This window comes from Argiope bruennichi, chromosome 4 (genome assembly GCF_947563725.1).
Source record: "Argiope bruennichi chromosome 4, qqArgBrue1.1, whole genome shotgun sequence".
Taxonomy (NCBI): domain Eukaryota; kingdom Metazoa; phylum Arthropoda; class Arachnida; order Araneae; family Araneidae; genus Argiope; species Argiope bruennichi.
Genome location: NC_079154.1, coordinates 82,780,451 through 82,806,060, shown reverse-complemented (window position 1 = coordinate 82,806,060; position 25,610 = coordinate 82,780,451). Strand labels below are relative to the sequence as shown.

Below are 25,610 nucleotides of genomic sequence, written 5' to 3'. Positions count from 1 at the left end.
TACACAAGTACATATATGAGAGAATTTACGAGAAAGCTTCGAGGAGACCTCTCGTTAATTTTCTTTTGTTATTTCTTACTTCCGTTACCATCAAGGCATTCGCTGTAGATTAATTATTTCAAAATATTTTGAGGGTTAGTTTTTTTCCCCTTTTTACTTTCTCGTATACAAAGTATAGAGGAAGTATTGTAATTGTTAAAAAAATTCGAACTCGAGACTTGGACGAATCGCCACGTTTTAGATCTCCCTCAGTTCGAAAAAAACATTTTTGAAAAAATGTGTCTCCAATAAAGATAACTCAAAAATGTTTTGAGCTAGTATACAGTCTTCAGATCAAATGTGTCGATTTCTGTCAAATTTTGTGCAAACTCCGTACAGGAAAAGTCTGTCGGTCCGGTAGTTCAAATCTAAGAAAAGACGATAACTACAAAATGAAAAAGCTAGATAGATAAAATTTGGTACATAGATTTAACGTTTATAGTATAGACATCTATCAAATTTTGTGCATATCCAATAACATGTTGACCGTCTGTCGGTCTATATTTTCAGAAACCTGTAAATACGATAAGTCAAAAATAAAATGACTTAAAATATATGAAATTCTGTATAAGATTTTTATGGTTAGAAGTGTATCTCTGTGTAAAATTTCTGTTTTAGTCTGTCGGGAAAAACGTGTCTAAAACACAAATTCGATTTTTGGATACTCATAACCGTATGCCAGAAAGTAATCATCTAAAAAAAACTCGCTAATGAATTACACGATAGATTCAATAAAAATGCTAAATACACGCCAAAAAGTATTTCATAATTATCGCATGCCAATGTCATGCGAGGCGTTCTTTGGGACATAACACCTTTATTATAGAGTGTGCTAGAAAGTTTTGGAAAAACCACGCCCACTTTTTTTTTATCCGTGAGTCATATTTTTATTATTTGGGAAATGTGCTATTTAACTATAAATCTTATCAGGTCGGTTTCTTGTCAAGAGATTAATAACCATAACAATTGCTTACCTTCGAACTAAATTTGAATTATCAGTTTCGAATCATTTTTATACATTTTTACATATTTGAAATGATTACTTTTATGTCACTTGATAAAAATATTAAAACTGCTGCAAATTTCCTCTTTTTTTTTCCATTTAGTTCACAAGACTTGCTCTCCTGATAATGCCAATTCCTGCGACAGATACCTCATCATCACTGTGGATAATGTCGTACTCAAAATAGGGCCTGGAGTAGATGACGTGACAGTTCAGGATACTCGAGTACCTGCAGAGAATCTGTATATCGTCTCCCGAAGATTCCAGGATTTCGAACTCTTGAAAAAAGGAAAATTCCTCGTTTTCAGTTCGAAAAAGTATCATTTTGATGTCATTTGGGATGGCCTTCAGGATGCCAGAATCATAGTGAGCACTAAAATTTATTAGTTTACTTTCCTATCTGGATTTATATGTAAAAAATACTAAAGTAAGCGGTACAGAAATCACTCTTATTATTGTCGAATGGAGACAGTCAAATGTAAACAAATCACTATGCGAAAATTTCAGATTACTTCCTAAACGTCTTTAAAGCTGCACTTATTCTGCACTTCGTTCATTAAAGGAAGAGCATATATTTTTAGAAGATATTTTTAGAAATGCTTTGAAGAGAGCTCACTGTATCAAGAAAACTCCATTCAGTAATAAGAAAAAGGATGTAAAAGAAATCAGGAAATAGGCGTCAAACAGAAAATTTTATCCAGCGAGAAGGCCTTAACTTTCGCCAGATAGGAAATCGCTAAGACTTATTTACTAAAATTGATTATAATTAAAAACTATTATTTCATAAAAATAGCTTTTACATTATTTTAAAACACAAAACTTACTTCTTCTCCTTCTTTAATATCAATTTCTTTTCTCTACAATTTAAAAAAAAATTGATAGCATTTTTAAATACCATACATAATCGGTAACTATTATAAATCAATAAATTCAAATTAAATTTTACTGACTTATGTTGCTTACGAAACAAATCAATGATCTTTTAAACAAAGTAGGAAATGCAGTTTTTCGGTTTATATCTCAACAATTATGCTATTTCAACAAAACTTCAAACATGGCGGTCAAGCTATGTAATGGTTTATAAAAATTTAAATTAATCCATCTGAAAATTCAATCACGTGTTTTCACCAATGTTAAAATGATTTAAAATGATTTTGATTTAAAATTGATTTTAAAAAATTGCTTTCTCAGAAAATTAACTCTGAAATAGGATTTTCACTTCCGCGTCTGTTTCGTAGTATATAGACTTTTTAATTCGCACTCACAGTAATTAGTAGCACATTGATTTAATTAAATTCATTTTATCAGTCGTATTGAATAACAAGGTGAATTTTTTAAAAATGCAATCCATATTCATGACTTAATAGCCTAAAAAGCCTATCTGGGCGAACAAGCTGGTTGTCACAGTCAGTTAGTTTCTTATAACCATCATCATAAGAATATCAAAACAAATTAACTGAAACCTTACATAAGGATATAATAGGATATTGGTAAAATTAATTAATATAGTCGTAATGAAAAATGAAAGATTGTTTCTTCTCACTTTTTAATAGATTTTCGACTAATATAAAAAAAAAAAATTCGAATCATTGATGTGATCAAAAAGTTTAGTTAGAATAAAATGACAGACATTTGTTATCTTTATTATTAAAATATTTGTAACAAATAGTAATGATATATTTCATAAATAAGCATGAACATTTACTGTACATAACTGCAAGACACCAACAAACAAAGCTAAGTCATCACATACTTCTATTGCATACATTCTGTGTACTTTATTCTCTTAATGTCATGCAATTTTTGCTCTAGGATATACTCCTTATGTTTGATGCTTTGAAAAGTTTATTTGTTTTGTGTAAATTTTGTTTAAACTAACTGGAGACGACAATAAATATTCCTCCATTCTTTTTGTTTTCAAAATCTGAATTTAGAGACATTATTATTTTATTGTCTTTTGTTTTATGTAGAATTTCTTTAATGGTTGGTTTCGTAAAATTTAAAAGTGAACGGTTATGCTGCAAGGTAACCGTTATTGCACAAATAATATCTCCATTTTTATGAATTTTTAGATTATGAAATGTTTTAAGTGAATATGGTTTTCTGAGAAAAATTAAACCAACTTCAAAGCCTATCTCGAAATTTGTATTTTGGAGCTGGTTGCAAATTATATAATTGTTTCCAAATACGAAAATCCATAATTTTTCACCTAGTCTGATGATTTTTAGGGTTAATTTACAATCCAAAAACATTCCCTGGCGTTGTATTCATTAATGAATTGTTTTGTTCCTTTAATGCCATGATTTTTTCAGTATTATGACATATTTGACTCACATGGTCAGGTGCCAATACAATGTTCGAATCCATTGTACATTCTGCTGTATGAAAAGGGTATGACGTCATTTCACAGCATAAAACAATTTGCAGTTCAATATTAGGTGGCACGTGAAATTATGTCTGTCAGGAAATGACTCCTTTTTATTTTATCTTTTATTAATGTTTTCTTTTAATTAAATTCTTGTGATTCCTTCAGGTGTCTCACTGCTTAATGAACCAAGTAATAGGAATGTGTGGATTCTACAACAAACAAGTGGAGGATGATCGTTCCACTCCAGACGGCACGATAGTGAAAACTAACCAGGAGTTCGGAGATAGTTGGAGCAAAGGACCGCTGGAGAGATGCATTCCACCCTCTTGTCCAGAAGTATACATGAAGAGGGCCATCACCACCTGTCAAGTACTTCAGTAAGTTTCCTGACCGAATCGAAGATATCGTATTTTATTCCCATATAATTTATTTTAATTTGCTCTGTATTTGTAACTTTAAGAGACAGCAGTCTTCACTTCTATATCCTGATTATCTGTTCATTATCAGCTAGTCAGCGAAGGCGTTACTTGCCTCAGGTTTACAAATTAATTATAAAAATTCTGATCATCGATTATCCGCATATATTATTTCACTTATCCAAGAGGATGACTATTATCAAAATCTATTAGATTATGAATATTCTTCAACTAGTATATAGAATTTCTGAAATAATTAAAGGTCAAGATGGTGATACTCTTTTACGTTGATGGGGTCGCTGTGGTATGTTGGTAAGATTTGGCTTTCGGAGCAGAACCTGATCCATTGTGCATACGAGCCAATAGACGTTGAATTTGACTTTGATGGTCAATCGTCCTCCAACTATTGTGATAAGAAAGTTTAGAAAGGAAATCTAAGGACGGGAAAAACCTCCTCGTCTGACCTAACCATGGTTCGAAATTAAAATACATGTTCCAAAATAAACCTCTTATTACATTTAATTTTATGAGAACTCAATATAGACTAAGTTAAACACGAGGAAACGAGGTGAGACATTTTATTTTTTAATATACAGAAGTAAATGAATTTTGGTGTCGGATTTCTGTTTCCCTATAAAATAAGTTTGTGACTGGCCGCTCCTTTTAATATATACAGGAATTGCTATAATTTTCTTAAATCAATCAATAAAAAAAATATATTTTATACAAATTTTCGGTAAATGTGTAGTAGAGGCGTTCTCTTAAATTAATTTTTTATTCCTTTCTTTATAATTGCACAAAATGCCCATTTTTTTAAGATTTTAAAATTTATTTGTTAAATTCATCACCAAGAAGACATAAATCAGTAAAAAAAAAAAAAAAAAAAAAAAAAAAAAAAACGCCGTGTGAGGGCATTCAGAACTTGTATATCTTCAAGCGGGAATATTATTTCTTAAGCAAGCGTTCATTACAGAACTTTCACACGATATTACAACTTAACGTTGGGTAGTTAAAATGAGAGAAATCAGATCCTGAGAATCTTGGGAAAGCCAGAACCCCGGCACAATTCGGAAGTTCATTCAATTATTAGAAAATAATTCATTTTAAAGAGCGCCGATGAAATTAACATATAGATATTATTATTTAACAGTAAGTAAATGTCACACCTCTACTGCAAATAAATGAGAATGTGTGTGTGTGTGTGTGTGTGTGTGTGTGTGTGTGTGTGTGTGTGTGTGTGTGCGTGCGTGCGTGCGTGCGTGCGTGCGTGCGTGCATAATATTCAAATGAGAATAATAAATTGAATTTAAAAAAATAAATACAATTTAACATATTCCATACTTTATTACAAAATAGGTAGAAATTATAATCTCTCGAACTTAAACTAAGTTTTAATTCATTGACTTCAACGTTGTTTTGTCTCCAGGGATGAACTGTTCAGTACCGCCTGCGCCGATTATTTGAAAATGCAATCCAGAGTTGAAACCTGCATCAATTATATGTGCGAATGCCTCCAGCGCACCTCTCTAGACGCCAGAGTTTCATCGGACGTGTTCTATGATATCTACGACACTGGAAGCTGCAAGTGCCAGGCGTTTGAAAGCTTTGTGGAAGCATGCGAGGCCGTGAAACGGGAACCTGTATTGAACTGGCGACTCGAATATGACTGTAGTAAGTACTTTTTTTTTTTTCGATAATTAAATATAATGTGATTTTCTGTCTTCCGGAAAAAGGATTTAAGAATTTTTCGAATTAATTTAAATTTTACTAATAACTATTCATCTTTGGTGAATAATTGGCTCACAGGAGATATTGGTTATATTTGATTTCAGTTATATCGCTTAGCTATAATGTCATGTTCATGATTCCATCAAATTATCAGACTGAAAATGTTATTTTAATTGGCTTATATGTATTTTATTCATGGCGTTTATGAACTTTCCTTATGGATACTTATCTTATGGTATTAAAGAGTTATTACAAATGTAATTGTTTGGTTAAACTATTTTCTAAATTTTTGCGGTACTATAACGTCACTTTTTTATTCATCCAGTAAAGTACACAAATATTAAATAAAATCCTTTTTCTTTAACCTTCAACGATGAAAAGAAATCACACAATAAAATATTTGATGAAGCAATAAAAATAGTTCTGATTACAAGGCAACAATGTAATCTATTGTTGGAAACTAGGCAATAAGATATTTTTTAAAAATTGCCGAAATTCAGAAAAAATTTGCGGGACTATTAAATTGGTATCATTAAAGGAACAATCTTTTAGATTTTAAAACAAAATAAAATTCCTTCTTGCCCAATCATATTTTCGGAAAAACGGCTAACTTCAGCTTAATTTTTAATTAAAATTCTATTCAAAATTTCAAAAAAAAAATCATTCTTAGGTGGATATTTCTACGCTTTAAATTATATATGTACCAAATTTGACAGTTATAAGTTAAACGATCTGACTTATCAAACGCCAACACACATGTATACACATTCTTCATTAGTATAGAGATTCTTAAAAAATTCAGGAATTTTGTTGATCTTATTGTGTCACAACGGTCTGTTAAAGAAAGTAGTTTATTAATTACTAATTTAAGGTTGGATCGAACCAGACGAGATAATTATTCAGAAAATCTCGTGATGCACTATTTTATTTGTTATGTAATTTTTTATACATTTTATAATGAACTCTTTGATGGTATAGTTTTCGTGTGAATTAAAAATCCAAATATATTGTTAACAATAAGGAATGCATTTCCCTCCTTAGTAACAGCTGATAACTGTTAACTTTTATTATTTTTTTTTTCCTTTTGAAAAGGATATTTTTAACCTAAACAATTTCGGTCGCATAGTTTTCGATTTACTTTCTTCTGTATGTAGAGTCAGTTTGCTTTATAGAAAATTGTTTCGTTACAAAACTATGCAATATGTACCTGCAATTCAAAAGGAAAGCTATTAATTTATATAGAGAATTACAGGAGATAATCAATAATTGAATTCAATTTTCTCAATAAATAACATAACAAATATAATTTCGGTTAAATATTACTTAATTAGAAATTTCATCCTTTTTTCTTTTTTCTCGTTTATCACACGCTCATTACTAGGTAGCAATGAAGTAGGCCTTGTGGAAAAGCATCGGGCTCTTGGTTGAGGTTTGCGGTTTCGAAATCCGATTCTACATAAGTATACACAAACCTGGTGCACAGATGTGTAGAGGAAAATAAAAATTTAGTATAAAAGACATATTAATGTAATTAAAATTGAAAAAAAAATATTATTCTTATCTTTTTTAACCCTTTGACTACTAAAATGGCCTAAACTGATCGCATAAATTCCATACTGGTAAGCCGGTTTCTGTTTCAAATTAAGGGTTTATAGCCAGGGGAAAAGTACAGCAAACAATAATCACGATTGTCCTTCGGGGCAAGTTTTATTCATTCTTGACAGTGACAAATTGCTTTTGTATAGTTCCAAATTGCTTTTGTATGTGGTATAGTTCCAAATGATGACGTGAAAATATGCCTTGAATTTGTGTTTTATGTATTCTGAAATAATTTTACTTATTAAATTCTTGATTGATTTGAATGAGAGAGATTAAAATGTAAGAATACAGTACATGAACTTAAATTTCTAAGAAATTAATTCATTAAAGGAAATACAGGAATGTATTAGTGAAGTGGTTTTGATACCACAAAAATAGGAGTCCTGCACCGTAAAAAAGGCCTTTTCTTAACAATATGTATTTTATGTTCTCCATTCATGTGCTTTCTGTTCAAGCCTAAAATAAAATTATGTTTAAATTTAACCAAGGACTAAAATGGTCAATTAGTGACTTTTATTGTGACTTTCCCCTTTCCATTCTGAGTGAAAAGAGGCGGAAAGCGGTGGTGTTCATTTCACCGAACCATTTATAAATAACTACACTTGGATTTCCGCTGTGTTCAGGAATGAAAGGATTCAATTTATTATGAAAATTAAATGTAGATAAATTGTGATACATGCAGTTTAAATTTTCAACAATATAAATCAGGCATGATATCTGCATACAAAATTCAAAACTAAGAAATAAGCAATTGTGATCACTGATACAAAGTGTATTTTCAAATAAACTTGAAAATATATAAACGAATAGCTTTTCATCTAAGATATCTAAAATGACATATTTTTTCCTCTGTTTTACAGCTCCAGAATGTCCACCAGGGATGGAGTGGCAAGATTGCGGTCCTGGTTGCGAGCTGACCTGCGACAACTATCGTGAGAAGGACACCTTATGTGATGCGGCCTGCACGCCCGGCTGTTATTGCCCATCGGGGACAGTTCGACACCACGATAAATGCGTCAAACCGAAGATGTGTCAAGATTGTAAGAATTTTCTTCATTTTATCATTTGATATTTGATAAATCATCTGTTATATTTAGATTAGATCAATTCAATTTTTTAAAATTTTCTTAGTGGGTAAACATTGCAGAATAATTTAAAATTCGGAAAATAGGAGAGATTGCATATAAAATACCAGAGTATCATTATCATTAGCCTACTGAAAAAGTAGTCGTTTTAATTATAAAATGAAAAGAACAAACTATAGAATACAGTTTTATTTACCATTTATAATCATCGGAAAATAAAATCACTTGAAAGGTATTGTTTTTTAAACAATTTATTTGTAGAGTTTCGCCGGATTCACATGTTAAAAATCCGTTACATAGAGGTTTTTATTTTATTAAGGAACAAATTTCTAATGAAAAATAGAATAAAGAGCGTCGGATCAAGAAAAAGAGTAAACAGTTTAGAAAATGCAAAGTTTGTCCCATTCCACAGTTTAAATAATATGTTTTTCTGTAACAAAAGCTTTTAAGTGATGCGGGTAGTTGTAGGTACAAGGATAAAATCCCTTTTCCATAAATTATTTGGAATAAAATCGCAATTAAATACGTTATTATTGGGATATTTATCCTAAATATATCTATAATGCTTAAGAATGGTAACATGACTTGAAATTATTATAAATAATATCAATATAGATTATTTTTATAGCCAGCTGGTATATAATTTGTATCGTTATTTTCTAAAGTTCAAAATTCTGACTAAGCAAATTAATACTGATTTAGTGATTATTACCTTTCCTTTTCAATCAATATTTATAAAAGAATTACATAAGAAGTATTTTTCAATCACAAAATGCACTAAGGGATACACACAAATGCACTCCAAATAATACATATGGGATATAAACAGATTTAAGTACATTTGATTGATTGTACATTAAACTGTACAATCAATTAGGGTGGAAAATTCTGGGATACAACCGTTAGCTGAAAACTACGCATGCAAAAAAAGAACGTCTTCACGTTAGATTCAGAATATTACTCAAATTTTTACAAGATGAATTATACATACAGAGGATTTTTAATAATGTTTCCCTAAGTTAAGAAATAAATCTACGATATTTCTACTTTCTTTCCTGCACACTCATTTCATAGAATGAAACAATTAAGCACTTATCTCATAAAGGAGCGTTATATTCGTAATCACATCTCTGAAATGAAATACGAAAAAAATTCAAAGAATTCTAGAATACAACTGCGCAGCACCTGATAATAAAATTTTTAATGACAACAAATATTCTTAAATATATGAATAATTTATAAATATTTCGATCTTAAATATAACTTTAATTATAAATATTCATGTTTCAATCCCATGAAAATGAACAGCATGAACAGTTCCTTAAAAGGCATTAAATTATATTACACCTCAGGGAAGATTGATTGCCAAAGTAACAGCACACTTACTTTGCTTTATAACTGCAAATATGATGAATAGAACAGAAAAAAAATCTCATGAACTGCATGCAACTTACTCTTGCTATTGAGGAGATTGGGTGAGGACCGAACTCGCAACGTTGGGGTTTGTAGCCGAGTAACAAGGCCACTAGACAAAAGTGTACACTCATGTCCGGAAATTGTTATCGGGTTTATAAGCTTCACCACTCTATACCACAGTATAAGTTATTATCAACAAAATATATTTTATTATCAATCAAAAAATATATTTTGATTACTATATTAATTTGCTGCTATATAAGAGAGTTCAGATATTGCAAAAAGGCATCAAAAGAATAGCTGGATTTCATATCTAGTTTCAAAAGTGAAATATATTTATGGAAATCGTCCGTTAATGTACAATAAAAAAAGCTGGAAAGCAACAGAGATTCTTTATCATTTAAGTTAATATTTTAAATTCCTCTTAATCCGTAGCAAAAACAATGAACTATTGCACATTGAAATGGCCTTAAATAAGGACTTTATTGATATCGCAAAATTCAACATGTATTGCAAAATAAGTACTTAGATATGATCCGTGTTGTGACATTTAAATAAATAATCAAATAGATTCAAAAGAACTAAAGCACGCGCAAACTTCTGATATTTTTCAAAAAAAAATCTTCGAGCAATTTAATTTCAATTCACGTGCCTTTAAACGGTTCCAAATTAGGAAGCAATAGTAAGAGTAGAATTTTATTTATTTTTTTGAATGTAGCAATACAGATCATGTTAAAATTTGTCAAAACAAGGAGTTTGAAAATCACTTTTCATTTCCTAAGTACAACCAATTAAAGAGCCTTTAATACAAAAAAAAAAATCTATTAAATGAGCTGCTAATTCGCCTAGTTTGGTTTATTTTCAATCATAAAGAAATTATAAGGGGGGGGGGGATTTGAATTCCACCACCACCATTTTCAACCCTTCGAGCTACATGCCCCGTTTACGAACTCATTTAAGATATTTTACTATTCTCACAACATCTCCTAACAGGGTTTAAATCCTCTTTACTCTAGTTATCGTGTTACTACTTTAATTATCTACTTTTTTTTATCGTTTAGCAAGATAACAAAGTGGACAAAGTGTTATGTATATATGACCTTCGAATGGAGGGTGGTTTCGGGTTCTAGTGACCATGATCGGTATTTGCCTGCAGAATTTTTCCCAAATTCTTGTCATGAGCACCACTCACTGTAATAGTTTTCCTGTAAGGAATCTACCTAAAAATAACAGCGATCGTTTCTTTTTCTCCCAGAAAATATGAATCGTAGTGAGCCGAATCGTACGCAAAGTGCAGCTTATTACAGCAAAGTACTATTACTGCTTTTTCTTGCAGACAAGATACAATAACAACGATCAGAATGCAGTTGGAGAACTAATTCTGCTATCAACACATCCAAGATGGATTTTACTTGACTAACTCGCTCAACTACAAAATTTTATTTAGGTTTTCTTTCAAAGCATCGAATTTTACAGAAAAATCTTTAGATCTCAGTTCCCAATAGAAATATCGCTATAATTCCTGTATTTTTTTCGCCGAACAGAATGGACGCCAAATTTGGCGCCAATATTCATTGATCTTGAATCCATTATAAATGCCTGTAAATCATTCTTCTTTACCATAAGACTAACTATCGAGGGGCAGTAAGATTATTATTACATATCCGTAACAAATGAGATCATTTTTATTGCTCTAGGTGTATGTAGGGGACATGGAGATCCAAATTACATAACATTCGATGGAAGATACTACGCTTTCCAAGGAAACTGCACATATGTTCTGGCTCAACATCTTACATCAGATGATCAAGTAAAGAACTTTAGAATTTTAGTCACTAACGTCGAATGTCCAGAGGAGCCACATACTTCATGCGCAGCTGGACTGCAAATATTCTGGAATGGTCACACCATTGAAAAGTTTAAAAATAAACCGGTAAGTGCCTTTGCATTATATTTACAAAATTTTTAAACAAAACTTTATCGTTAATTTAATAATTCAAGATTTTTTATTAGAACTATAAGGCATTTCACAATTTACAAAAACTAATTTATTTTTCTGACAAATATGATGTAATATATATCCAAACAATCAGGTTAAATATTTATTTTACTTTCTAAAACTCTATACTTGCATCTAATTATATTCCCTGTAGAAATTGTAGGGACCCATTTTTGAAATGATTTCTTTCTGAGAATTTTATCAGTAAATAAAATATTTACACTTAATGAAGTAAGATCGTAATATTAAAATCAGAATTATAATAAAAAATTTAAAATTATTGCAAGCAATATCCAGATTATCATGCACCAATCTGAATTATGATGAGAACTTAAGTTATAAAATTTATTACCAAATTATTAAAAACTTATCTAATTGAAGTTGAAAACTTTAAAGAATAAAATAAATTTCTACTGGTACATCCTGCTCTATTTAAATCCAGGTTTACTTAGACAACGTTCCTCTGAATAAAGAAGATTCCCCGCTGGATCGGGATGGAATCAGCGTCACTTACATACCGAACAAAAGTACCATCATCCATATAAAAGCCATAAATTTGGCTGTCCGCTACTTTGACCAAATGTATGGATTCAACGTTGAGTTACCAGCTTTCTTCTACTACAACAAAACCGAAGGACTCTGTGGTAAGTAGAAAAATGTCATAATAGTTATTATTTTATCACTTTTTTTATCACAGTGGAAACTTCACAGACTTCGTTACAAAGAAAAACACATAATCAGAAAGGAGCTTACCTAAATTATGATTAATTTTCCGTGTCTAACTTCGTCAAAATAACAAAGAATACGTAAAAAAAACTAAATCCTAAATCCTGTACTTAATTTTGTTTTATAACTTTAATTATCATTTATTTCTAAAAATTATTTTTATAATAATCATTTTCAGCACGAGTTTAGGTGAATGAGTTAATTTAGTTTAGTTGAACTTTTTACCATGGTGGTAAAAGAGTTTTTACGACTTTCCTTGTATTTTGTGTCCATAATTATAATGTAATTATATTTTTAGCTGCAAGATTCTAAATAACATATAGCAAAAAATTCCGTAATGCATTATAAACATTATACAGTTACTTCATATTCCTTATGCCTAGTGCAATTCTCATTTATTAAATACTTCGCGGAGAATAGATGCAGCATTCTTTTATGTGGAACCAAGACTTCTTCCCCTTTTATTAATTTCTGCAACTACATCCTTTTGGAGACTTTACCATTTTTATAGCAGAATTCTTCCCACTAAATAGCATTGTTTACCCTTCAGTTAATCATTTGATGTTATTATTTATTCCTTCTATTCGATGTGCGCACTTTTAACCATTTCGAGATCTCTAATATAGAAACGATAGATATCCGTCTATTCGAAATTCTGTCATTTGATTAACTATTTGATATTATTAATTCCTTTTGTTAGGTGTCTGCAACTTCATCCAGTCGGATGACCTGTACCACAGAAACGGTTACGTGACGGATGACGTAGAAGACTTTGCATACAGTTGGCTGGTGGAACCAAGAACAAGAGAGCAGTGCACGTTAGAGCGTGTCATTATGCCACCACCACCACCTGGTATCTGTAATTTTACAGTCAGCCCGTGCGAAGTATTCTTGGATCCTACGCTGTACTCCAAGTCTTGCCAAAATGATGTAACCTACAGTCAGAAGCCCGAAGCATCCATGTGCCGTTCAAAATTCCAGTATGCTCAACAGTGCTGCGAACGAGGCGTTTCTCTGGTTGAATGGTTGAAAATGAGTGGATGCGGTGAGTAAAAAATTTTAATTAAGATAGATAACAACTCTAATCATCTCAATTCTCATCTTGCAACTCGACATTACAGCTCTAGAAAAAATTACTTAGATTACTTTCTTTAATTTATCGGTAAATGAATGTATTTACTAATAAATGTGATGAATAATGTTCACTGGTTTTTTTTTCTGTTTTTGTAAAGAATTCGGGTCTACAGAGTTTAAACAACACTTCACTCATAAGAACCGCATGCAAATTATACTTTGAATATAATCTTTCGATCATGATAAAACATAGATACAACATTTATATTGTAATCTTTGTACAACAAATCTTCGTCATTGGCTAATTGGAAAGAAATGTTGTGTGAAATTCGTTTTTTAAAAATATGGTTTACCATGCTGCCATAAAATTTTTAATAGACAACTGCGGTTCTATACGGACATCTAGTTTAGAGAGAAACCACTAATAGAAATGAAGTAAATTAATATTAAGAGATTAAAGCTAAAATATCATAGTGAAACATCTGTATATTCATAATAAAAGGGCAATAATATCCTTTATGAGAATAATCATAAGTAGACAAATATCTTGAAAATTCCTGTGCTGCAAGTAACCACACATTGTATGTAAGTTAATACTTTTATTTTGATAATAATTAAAATATCTGATAAACCAAATCGTTCTCGTTATTATTTTTCAAATTTATAAGCTGGCATGCTTCCTTTTCAATGTAAACAAAAGGTTGAAAATTGTTAACCATTATAATCAAATAATAAATAATTTATAATTCCAAATAAAAAGATGTCTTGATTATATCTATTTTCTTCTCGAAAAAAATTCCTGAAAACAGTTTTGATGCTTATTGAAATATAAAGCAACATATACGTTTTTATTCGTCTATCATACTAAATACAAATAATATGTGTTTCAGAGAGTTCGTGTCCAGAAGGCATGTACTTCGAGTGCACATCAGCTTGCCAGAAGACTTGTGAAAATTACAAAACATTCCAAGAAAGTGATTGCGAACTTATGCCGCTGTACACCTGCAGATGTCCCGAAGGACAAGTCATGAAACTTGGTCAATGCGTTGATCCTATTATTTGCGAGACATGCGATGCTTTGGGACACATCGTGGGAGATGTTTGGAAAGTTGGTCCTTGTGAACAGTGTGAATGCATGTCTGACCTTTCAACAAGATGTACAATCATGGAATGCCCTGAACCTCCGATATGTAACGAAAAGCAGACCTTGAAGAAGAGGGATCAAGCTCCAGATACTTGTTGCGCTATATACGATTGTGGTAAGATTCTTTATATGCTTAGAATCACAGCACCATTCTTGAGTCCCTGATATCCTTTCACTGCTTAAAACTTCAAATCAAGGAACAAGAAATCATAAGACAAATTGTTTTTCAGCAACTGTCACCATGGAATTATACTTTTAAAAAAATATAAGCCTTTCACAGATAAGAAACGGTTGAAAAATTCTTTTTAGCAAATATTATCAATTAAAAGCCTTTTTATTTATTTATTTTTCTTAATCATCTTTAATTTTTTAATTTGAAAGATTAAGAAAATAGGTAGCAGATAGTGATTTCAAATTTATGAACTATTTGTCGTTCATCGAGTGGTCGATTTAACTCTTCCTTCCCTCAAAAACCGCTCAGACGCTGATTTATTTAACATAATATTCGATATTCTCAATTATTTTAATGATGTAGCTTCTTGCTATCATGGATGATATAGTTACCTGCCATACACACTCCCTGCACTAAATTTGAGCTAATAAAAATAAACTTCGAGAGCAGGCTCAGGGTTATGTTGTTGTTTTTTTAACCTAGAAGATATTTTTTAAAGTACTCTATATTTCACACACACACACACACCAAAAAAAAATGAATTAAAACAAACTTGTCGAGAATGAGTTACATCCTGCACGAGACGATGAATGGATTTCGACCTCTAACGGAAGCATGCATTTGATGAGAGAGTGGAAATTAGAAACGAAAAATCAAGTCATAGAGAAATAGCACTTAATAACTGTAACAAAGCTAAAGTTCCCTAACTTACCGAAATAAACTCGTCTGGTATTCTAGGATGCTTTTTTTTTTTCGTGATGCATTATATTTAATGCAATATAATAAAAGTGGTAAAATATTAACATAGCTTGATTGCAAGGACAAACTTTAAGTACCAGTTCCTTGAATGCATCACTCCAGCACCTGTCGTTATACATTTTGTTTGTTCTGTTGGAATATTTAGAAGCAATTATGCCATTGAAGAACTTATATATTAACGTTATATATTTTGATATATAAATTATATAAATGTTAAAATTTAAAACTTAAAGTTTTTTTTTATCAAAACATTATTTTTAAAATATTATGAAGTTTTTTTTTTTTCCAACATTGGTTACTGCGGAATAAGAACGCCTTTGTAGAACTAAATGCAGTTCATTCAATTTTATAACTCAAAATTATGTTTTGAGGAAATGAAATCTATAAAATAGTAACTGTGCTTCGTATTGTATAAATATTCTCTAGATTTCTAACTCTTTTTATTTCAAAATATGGTCACGCTACCAGTTGACCCATGTAAGTGAAAGTGAAATGGTCTGCATGCGTAACTTTTCTGTTTAAGTTTGAAGTTTTCATTACATTTCCGTCTGACATTTTTAAAGCCTTTTTAAGCAATTTCATTTAACTTGATTTGTTTCGAGCTTGTAAAAATGAAATTTTTAAACTGGTTTTTCACTTACTTTCCAATTTGTCTGCTATTTAAAATTGTATAAACTTGTATATTCTCGTTAAAGATATAATATTTTGATAGATTTAATGCATAATTATTGGATAATTGATTAATACAAGTAAAGATTGATTCATAACCATTGATGTCACTAGGAAATTTTACTCTAAGATCTCACAAAATTTATTATAATGAGTTATTAATGAAAAATATTTAAGTAGAAAAACGATTTCTGTTTTTTAAGTATTTATAAAAGTATGTTTATAAAGCTATGCTATAAAGCCCGATCTTAAAAAAAATTAATTTCTATCTAATAGTCACTTTCCTTTGTTGGTTGTCTGTTCCAAAATAAAATTCATATTTAACTTCTCATTATCACTAATATAAACTTTTACTTCCGAACTTACTTATTTTAATCTTTCCTTCGTTTTTTGCAGTTGAAGCAGTAGCTGAAGTTATCTGCCCCGAAGCGAAATTGCAAAACTGCAGTGAAGGACAAGCTAACGTTGTTTCTCATGAAGATGGATGTCCAGTCTATAAATGCGGTAAGATATAGTTTTGGGGTAAGATTTCAGTTTTGGGCATAGCTATTAGTAGGAAAGAATTCATATGTTGAAGGTGTTTACTTCCTCTTTTAAATCAAAAGGGAATATTTTTTTCTGTCCTTTGCAATTAAAAGCGAATATTTATTAGGTTCATCTGAAAATATTTGCGATTTAAATTAATTAATGGAAAAGGATGAATTGGATTATAACAATTATCAATCAAACTTATTTTGTATTTAAAATTTTTAAAGTTAATTAAGCTTTTTAAAAATGTATGAAGTATCCATTTGTAATTATAAAGTTGCAATAAACCATAATATCTATTTGTTTAAAATTGCTAGTTTATTCTAGCTCGTTCTTAAAGTAAATATAATCTCATTAAGCATGATCTTTCCGTAGTAATGATTTTGGAAAATTGAAAGAATCTTTCATCATCCAAAGAAAGAGATACTTTCAAATAATACTACTCTGTTCAGAAATATTTCTTATTATTACGGCTGCATTTATGGAATACTTTTAAATTTCCTTAGTATCAATGTTTCTTTGCAGTTGGCTACTGCAGGAAGCATTTCAGCAATTGTTTTGTAGGAATAGATCGATGTAGTTTGAAATGCTTTTTTTTATATTTCAGATATAATTTTTATAATGAAACTTAACTTTTTGTATTGTATTACAGTAACTATTTTGCTGTAAGAAATAGGGTCACAGATTAATTTTAAAGCAATAATATGTAAAAAAAATTTAAAATTGTCTCTAGGAATAAAAATGTTAAGAGAAAAGTTAATCTTATTATTTCGAAATGATTTGGATTTTTTTTCTTGATACCTGAGAATCTTGGAAATATTGGTGTATTATTCAGAATATTACAGAAAAATGTCGCAATTTAAACTGATGATGAAACAGGCCAAAAGAAATATGTGATAAAATGAAAAAAAAGAGCATTAGTTTTCGTCACGGATACCTGCAAGATTTACTCAAAAGCAATAAACACTTGCAATGCATGCACCAAAGTGAGCATGAAGTGGTCAAAGTAAAGTTTGGAATACGCACTGCACATCATTAATCACCTATTTCTAGTCTAATCACAGTATGAAGTAATTCTGGTAAGACTTTCCACATTTCTTTTGAAGGAGGAGGGGGTATTTAGATAGCTAAGATCCTAGCATCCTGCGCATCAACGGATGATCCAAGCAGAACATTTCTCTGCAAGAGTTTCTTCTCCAAACCACTTTTCTAACCATGCATTGAATTAGAAAAATAATATTTCTTTTATTCTACCATTCTTACTTTACATTAATTAACATCTTTCCACTTACACTCTGTTTATTAAAAAAGAGCTTTAAAAAAATCATAGACCAAATGAAAGCATAACAAATTATTAATTCTTAATTGGAAGAGAAACCCTTCTTGGCAATTTTGCACAACGGTGAAGAAAGAGTGATTCTTGTTTTTTCACAGAATGTAAAATGGAGTTGTGCCCACCAGTCACTCAGCCACAAGTGGAAGAGGGTGAGGTTACTTCCATCGAGCAAGAAGGTTGCTGTCCTCACTACAGAGTCGATTGCTATCCGGAGAAATGCAGCCTGCCTCCCATCTGCGGGCCTGGTTTCAAAGTGAGCACTTTTGAGGGCAAATGCTGCCTCAAGTACACATGCGTGCCCAAGAAGAATGTCTGCGTTTATCGGTTCAAATATGATGTGCTCGATGGAGTCCAGGTCACTCTACCTGAAGGAGAATCGCCAGAAGTTGAATTTGAGGTAGGTGAACACTAGTCTACGGTTAGTCAGATTTCTTATAGCAAGCTTTTTTAGGAACCATTAAATATATTATTGAAAATCAGTAATTCACTTCAGCTAATGATATAAGAAAAATGAATTACTTATAAAAGAAGTAGAAATGTTGTAAGCATAAATATAGTTATCGGAAAAACATGAAGATTAATTTAGATTATGAAAAAATCAATAATTTAGGTAAAAATTAAAAAAAGCCGATAGGTTTAAAATTGCAGAAACATTAAAAGGTAGGTTACAGCTAAATCATATCTGTTTTTACTGTAATTTTAGATCCAGTTTTATAAGTTCCCAATAATCGTGTTAACTAACAGTTTTGTTAGAAGAAGCTTTGAAGGACTCAAAAACAGCTCGCTCATTGTATTCAGGTTTTTCTATCCTGTTTTATGTATGCATTCCTTTGAAATTAAAGCTTCGTGTTTGATTATTAACATTGATTTTGCAGGGCGGATCATCATGGCAAGATGGTCTTTGCCGAAAATGTCGTTGCTCGACCGACAACGGAGTGACGCAGTACAGCTGTTCGGAAGAATTGTGTCCAAAACTGGAGGAACTTCCCGATTCAGAGGTATTTTACTTTGCCATGATAAAACAAATCTAAAATGAAAATGAGCAGCAGTAATTGCTTGTTTCTTTTATTTCTATTTATATAAGATGATTTTTTTTTTTTTCGTCTCTTTGTTAAAGATATTGAAATTTTACTTGGAAAAAAAGAAATGTCGCACATTTTGCACCATATTAAATAAAAACCGTACTTCATAATCTCGTATGGCAAGAAGGTTGAGAGTTTTGATAAATGAAATCAACAGAATAAAAGAAATTCGAATACCTAGTCAGAAACATCGTAACATAATATTATTGTAGAATTGATTCGTCTTCGTTTTATTTTTCAATTATGGCAACGATAACGCGTACAAAAAAAAATTGTATTTAATATCGTCGCAGCATATCCTTGAATTAGTTTCAACATTGAAAAGAGTTGTTGCAAAATATAATTAAAGATATTTTGAAAAATTTGTTAAACTTAGGGGGGGGGGGGAAATGTACTCAAATAAAAAAAGATATCACTGAGAGACTAATGTTTAGATTTTTTAAAAATGGCTTGATATGTTCCAAATTTGTGGAAAGAAAAAATTGATTAATTTTTAATTAATTTAATAAAAACTTTGAAAACATATTTAGATAGCATCTATTACCTGAAAAATAACTAAGTGCCGAATAGGGTATTTCTACTAGATTTAACGACTTATCTAGTAGAGCGATTTGCACGATTTTCAATCATGCATAACCTACCACACATATCGCATGACACAATTTGCAGATAATATTTCAGCCTCTAAACATTATCATAGTAATATTATTTACAAATTTTAAATTTAAAAGGTTCAAATATTTTGTAAAAATTTATTATTTGTTTAAAAGAAATACACCACTGAGAAAAGTGATTGATGATTTAATGTATCTTTTAGCTGTAATGTTTTTTTGTTTTTTTTTCCCTTTAGAAATATGTCCGTGAAATAATACCCATTCCTGGAGCCTGCTGTCCACATTACCGTCGTTCTGCGTGCAAGATGAATGAAATCGTGTACCAGGTTGGTATCAAATTTACCACACACAATATTTAATTGCAGATTGTTAAAAAAAAGTGTTGATTTAATAAAACATTCTCAAATAGATGCAAACATAACGTTAGTCATAAAAATTCAAAAAACTTGCTACAACAGTAAATGAAAACAAAAAACAACTTTTCTATAAAAATTATTGAAAAAAACGAAAATTTTATGATTTTATTAATTACTTTTAAGACGGTCAGTCAATTATTCATTCCAGTTGTTTTTCTTAAAGCAAATCATAATTTTGAATAAAGTTAACATACTCCTTTTCTTAATCATTATCTTTGGCGATTATAATTCACGGCCCGTATCCTAAATTAAAAAGAAATTTTTTTTAACTTCACAATACTTGTCTGTTTATAATTTTTATTATTATTCATGCATCAAAGACGCCCATTCCGAAGCATGTCAAAAATGCAAGTTAAGTAAAGCAGATTTTCTTATTACTCGAAAAATGAAAATGAATGCTAAGATATTGGAAAGAAACCAATAGATTTAAACTAAAATTATTCAGAATGACTCATCGTCCTCAATTTATTCAAAGGATGCTTAATATTCATATTACTTTTCTTTTTCACTAAAAAGAACTCTTTATTGCATAAAAACACAACGGTATCTTCTTTTATCATATAAAGTTTTATTTTGTTACTGTTTATTTGATTAGGATTAAATAAATTTTGTATATTTAACATTAGTAAAAGGCTGCTTAACATTTCTGAGCTGGTGGTAAATATATTAATTTCATCCAATGTATTTCATTTTCAAGAATTCCTCTTATCCCTAAGATGATTAATTAGAAAGTCTTTGAAAGGAGGTTGGATTATAAAGAAGATTGGAAATATGTACCCTGATTACTAAAAGATCCAGAACAAATTTGCTAAGCAATAATTATCAAAGGCAGTTTAGAATATCAACTTCCATAAGTATTATAAGATTCGATTTTTTTTTTTTTTTTTTTTTTAGATTGGAGAAGAATGGCCCTCTCCAGATGGGGATCCTTGCAAGTCATACAAGTGTGTGGAGCACGAGGGAGAGGCGGGTATCTTGGAGAAGAGAATAAGATGCGACAAGAACTGTCCCACTGTAAGAATACTCTCATCTATTTTCATGAGTTTGACAAACACATTTTTTAACATTTACAAATGTTACAATTATTAACATTAACATCATAACTTAAGTATACTTGTCGACATTTGATTTTTAAGTTTCATATTACTTACATTTAAAAAAATATTTTTTTAACTATATTTACGTTATAATATTTTTTCGATTCTCAATGTATATTTAAAGAATTTGTGCTCCACGCAATTCAAGCAGAAAGTCTTGTTATAATAAGGCGTATGTACAGGTTATAGTGCCCAGGGCAAATACTTAAATTCCCCTCTCCCATTTTTTGCTGAAATTTATATAATTACTTTTTTTTTTGTCTGATTAGCTATCTAAATCATCTGTATTAAAAAATGCCTTTAAAATTATAAAGACATTAATAAAAGTATTTTTTTTAAATTCGTTTTATTCTATTTCTCAGTGCCACTAAATAAGAATAATTATTGATATTTCAGCAAAAAAATAAGTATAGACCCCTTTTTTTAATCAAATTGACAAAAAAAATTATTTTTCTTGCATTCCCACTCTTTAATTATTATGAAACAAAATATTACATCACTTGCTGTAACTGCTTTACACTTCATGTAAACCAGTTGTTTCATTAGTATAGAATTAGATTACTGTATGGTAAAATTTGCAAGTTAAAAATTCTAAAAAAGTGAAAAAAAATTTAAAACCTAGTTATTTTCCAAATAATAAATTAATATTATAATATCGTAAACTCAAGTGATTTCTTTATATAATGTGATGAAAAATTATTCCTTAATATTTTTTAATCATCCCATATTTTGCCTTATTTATTTAAATTATCAAGATCCCCGCTAACCTTGCATATGATTTAAAGGTGATTTTTTTTAAAAAAAATTTAAAGGTGAAATTTTAATTATTTTAACAGGCTACTTTGCAGTTCTTTGTTCCACTAAACAACTCACTTGTGATTTTTAAATTTTTTTCATAGTTTGCTGAATACGTGGAACCAGAGCCAGGGTCCGGAAAATGCTGTGGAATGTGTAAACCAACTGCTTGTGAAGAGAATGGAGTATCATATCATGTGAGATCCAATTATTTCATGAGAAAATATTCATTTCGAAGTATTTTTGTGTACATGAACAGCACAATCAAAAATGACTTCTTATTAGCCTTGAGGGGGGCAATGGATGGGATTTATGGATGCAAAAATCAAATTTGGTATTAATGATAAAACATTGAGAACCCATTTTATAATAAATAATGATATTGGGGACTTAAAAACTGCTCTGGTCCCAAATAAAAGTTTTTTTAAGAGATATAAAAGGTCTATAAAGGCAATAATTTGTATCACTACACTAAAAAGTTGACGTTTATTTTCTTGATTTCTCTCCAAAATACTAAAAAGTACAAAAGTCACTAAGTACATATACTGACGGCCACATTTTTTTTCAGTTATATTAACATTTCGTTTGAAAGCAACAGTAGGGCTATTTTAGAACGGACCTTGTAATTTTAAACCACGGTCAGATGACGAGGACGACACCTGAGCTGCCACTCCTTCTCCAAACTTCCACACTACACCATCTTTAGCTAAATGCCAGAAGTCGATTCTTTCAGCAGTAAAGAATTATCGTACAAAAGAAAACGTGATATTTTCCCCTGAATCAACTTCTTTCAGTTCAAATATAGCCGTTTCAGGATATGACTTAGCTAATTATATATTTTTTTATTTCCATCAAAATCTCATGTTTCTTAAGATATACCAGACCTCATAAAGATTTTAATTCTAAGTTCTCAAAATTTATAAGTCTACAAGATAAATTCAGGTGTAAAATTTATTCTAAAAAACAATAATAAACTCTAAAAACTGGCAGCAGATATCAATTACATCGGAAAAAATGAATTGTTCGATGAACAAAATTTTGCAATCATAGGAAGTAAATCCAAATTTGGGGGTAAGGAGAATGGCTCTTCAAGTCTTACTTAAAAATTTAAGAGTAAAAATTGTTCAAATGTAAGATAAATTTTATTTGTATTTCATAAAGCCTAGATAATAAAAAAAAAATTAAAAATAGGATTAGGTCCCTGAAGTAGTCTTTTGTAAATTGAGATGACTGTTTCAAAAAACTCCTTATGGCTGTAGATTAGAGAGAAATGGTTTTTAAAACAGGCAGTTTCATATCTATCATAATTGAAATCCACAAAATAACACAGGAGGATTGTATCAATTAAAAAACTGTGAAAGAATGTCCTACACAGTCAAATTTGAAGGATTGGCTGCCACACAACAAATGTGAGTGCTTTGTCCCATGCAAAATAGGCTCCGTTACTCAAGCTCATACAGCTGGCCTCCTTGAAAAGAAACCATCGTCTAGCAAATAACCTATCTTACCATCTTCGTAATTCAATTAGGCTACAATTACACTGAAATGATTATGTATGGGAATACCAATTTCAGTTGAAATTCAATTTAATAATACGATTTAAATGAAATGCAGATTTAGAAATGTTTTTAAAGGCCGCAAATTCAAAATAAAACCCTTTTGAAATGTATACAATCTACAGTTTTTGCACTATATTAATTTAGAAGATGTGAAAAATTAATAAATGGTAATTTTTCTTTTAAATATATTGGTTTGTCACCATTGAAATGCTAATCTACCTGACAAGTTGCCTGCAAGCTCTGACAAGCAGGCAAATTGAAATTTTGTCAATTTTTAAAATTGAAATTTTGTCGATTTTTAAGTTATTATGATGGTTTTAAAATTGTCCCTTTAATTAAAATTCGCTATGATCGATATATATGAATTTATACCTTATTTTCATATTATGGTTTGATAAAAGTGTATTTAAGAACACAGCAGAATTCATTTTCAAAAAAAAATTGAATTTAAACTTCTAGTTTGTCCTGGCATTGGTTAAAAAAGCACACTAGCAAAAGAAATGTGATCCACTAAATTTTTTCTAACAAATGCTTGTAACCTAAAAACTAATTTTGCCAAAAAATAAACTTCAATCTCTCGAGAAATATTTGCCAGAGAAAAACTGTAGATATTTCAAACAATATAATTAAAATGGATGCTCTCAAAACAACACTGATTCAATAATGATTAATAATTTATGTTACACTTTTTTTTTACTTGTCGATTTCCTCATATTCTTATCATTTTTATGTTAGTATTAAAATACTTTTTATGTCAACAAAAGCATGCCAAAATTTCGATGGATTACTTTTTAAAATGCTGTCGTCTCCTGTTCAGTTCATTTAAAGATTGTACAAAAAAAAATTGTCTATTATATAAAATGCCTTTATAAGGTTTTTTGTACAACAGTTGCAATAAGATTATCTATTTTATGAAATCATTTCTGCATTGATCATTTTCATCATTTCATATTGAATTACATTTCTTTATTATTTTAAAATTCAGCGAAGATAAAAAAAAAAAATTACTATAAAAAGCTTGTCAGCAATCTTTTGTGTGGTTGCAAATCAAGTTTGATGCAATTTATGCATCAGCTACAGAAACTTGAAATTGTATTGTACTTTACACTCTTTTCTTTGCGATTTGACTTACTAGTTATTCTGGATGCGACTGGGCGAATTTTTCAATATTCGACTTCATAAGGCGTATTTTGCTTCTGAATATAGAACAGGGACTCTCTATAATTAAAATTTTCATGGATGGAAATAAAACTAACACAGGGGGAAAAAAAACGCTTTACAATTTATAACTAGTTTTTCACGGAGAAGTACAAATTGGAAATAGGATTTGGTTCTAAAAATATGCAAGCTTACTAATTCAAAAGTCGTATTCAATACTTAATCTTATGAGTAAACTGTTTTTTGCAGCACGGCCAAATCTGGAACTCCGTCACCAAACCTTGCTTTAAAGCAGAATGCTTTGTCAATGAAAATGGCACTCAGATCATCTACCGTGGCCAAAGCTGTCCGATGTTGCCCGACAACTGCCCTGCGGTGAGTAGCCTTCTCAAATATGAAATGACAATTCGCCAAATACATACAGCAAATATGAGATGAAAACCCACTGCTAAGCACTCTAAATCCTTGCACTTTATATCATTAAAATTGGATTCGACAGATATGGGATTAAAACTAAAACCCTTTCTCTCCAAAAAATCTCAGATTTGTAACTAAAATAATTAAAAAATTAAGTGCGAATTGTCATTGGTCATACATATCAAAGGTTTGATTAAAACAAATTTTATAATGAAAGAATGATAGCGAATCAAATCGTTTGTCAAATCAAATATCACAAAAAACTTACAAGAAATTTTCTGTGAACAAAATTTAAATTGTAAAATTTTTTAATGTAAAACTGTAAACTATATTTAAATTCAAATAACTTTTCATGAAGAAGTATTGTGATCTATGAATCGGACAAATTCACTGAAAAAATGTGAATTTTCA

The 25,610-nt window shown here is 30.2% G+C and overlaps 1 protein-coding gene and 1 long non-coding RNA gene across 2 annotated transcripts in view; one reads left to right on the top strand and one right to left on the bottom strand.

The window, feature by feature from the left end:
* The window catches only part of LOC129967168 (hemocytin-like), a 141,093-nt gene that overhangs the window by 113,147 nt on the left and 2,336 nt on the right, over positions 1-25,610 (top strand). The window contains exons 60-74 of the mRNA XM_056081865.1: positions 1,146-1,408; positions 3,576-3,787; positions 5,253-5,497; positions 8,014-8,193; positions 11,352-11,587; positions 12,096-12,297; positions 13,080-13,424; positions 14,344-14,712; positions 16,594-16,701; positions 18,160-18,458; positions 18,937-19,059; positions 19,994-20,083; positions 21,068-21,187; positions 22,170-22,262; positions 25,032-25,157. Coding sequence (XP_055937840.1) covers positions 1,146-1,408; positions 3,576-3,787; positions 5,253-5,497; positions 8,014-8,193; positions 11,352-11,587; positions 12,096-12,297; positions 13,080-13,424; positions 14,344-14,712; positions 16,594-16,701; positions 18,160-18,458; positions 18,937-19,059; positions 19,994-20,083; positions 21,068-21,187; positions 22,170-22,262; positions 25,032-25,157 — 3,011 coding nt within the window. The remainder of the gene's footprint in view (positions 1-1,145; positions 1,409-3,575; positions 3,788-5,252; positions 5,498-8,013; positions 8,194-11,351; positions 11,588-12,095; positions 12,298-13,079; positions 13,425-14,343; positions 14,713-16,593; positions 16,702-18,159; positions 18,459-18,936; positions 19,060-19,993; positions 20,084-21,067; positions 21,188-22,169; positions 22,263-25,031; positions 25,158-25,610) is intronic.
* Positions 1-25,610, bottom strand: part of LOC129967169 (uncharacterized) — a 100,736-nt gene that overhangs the window by 73,002 nt on the left and 2,124 nt on the right. The gene's annotated exons all lie outside the window — the stretch shown is intronic.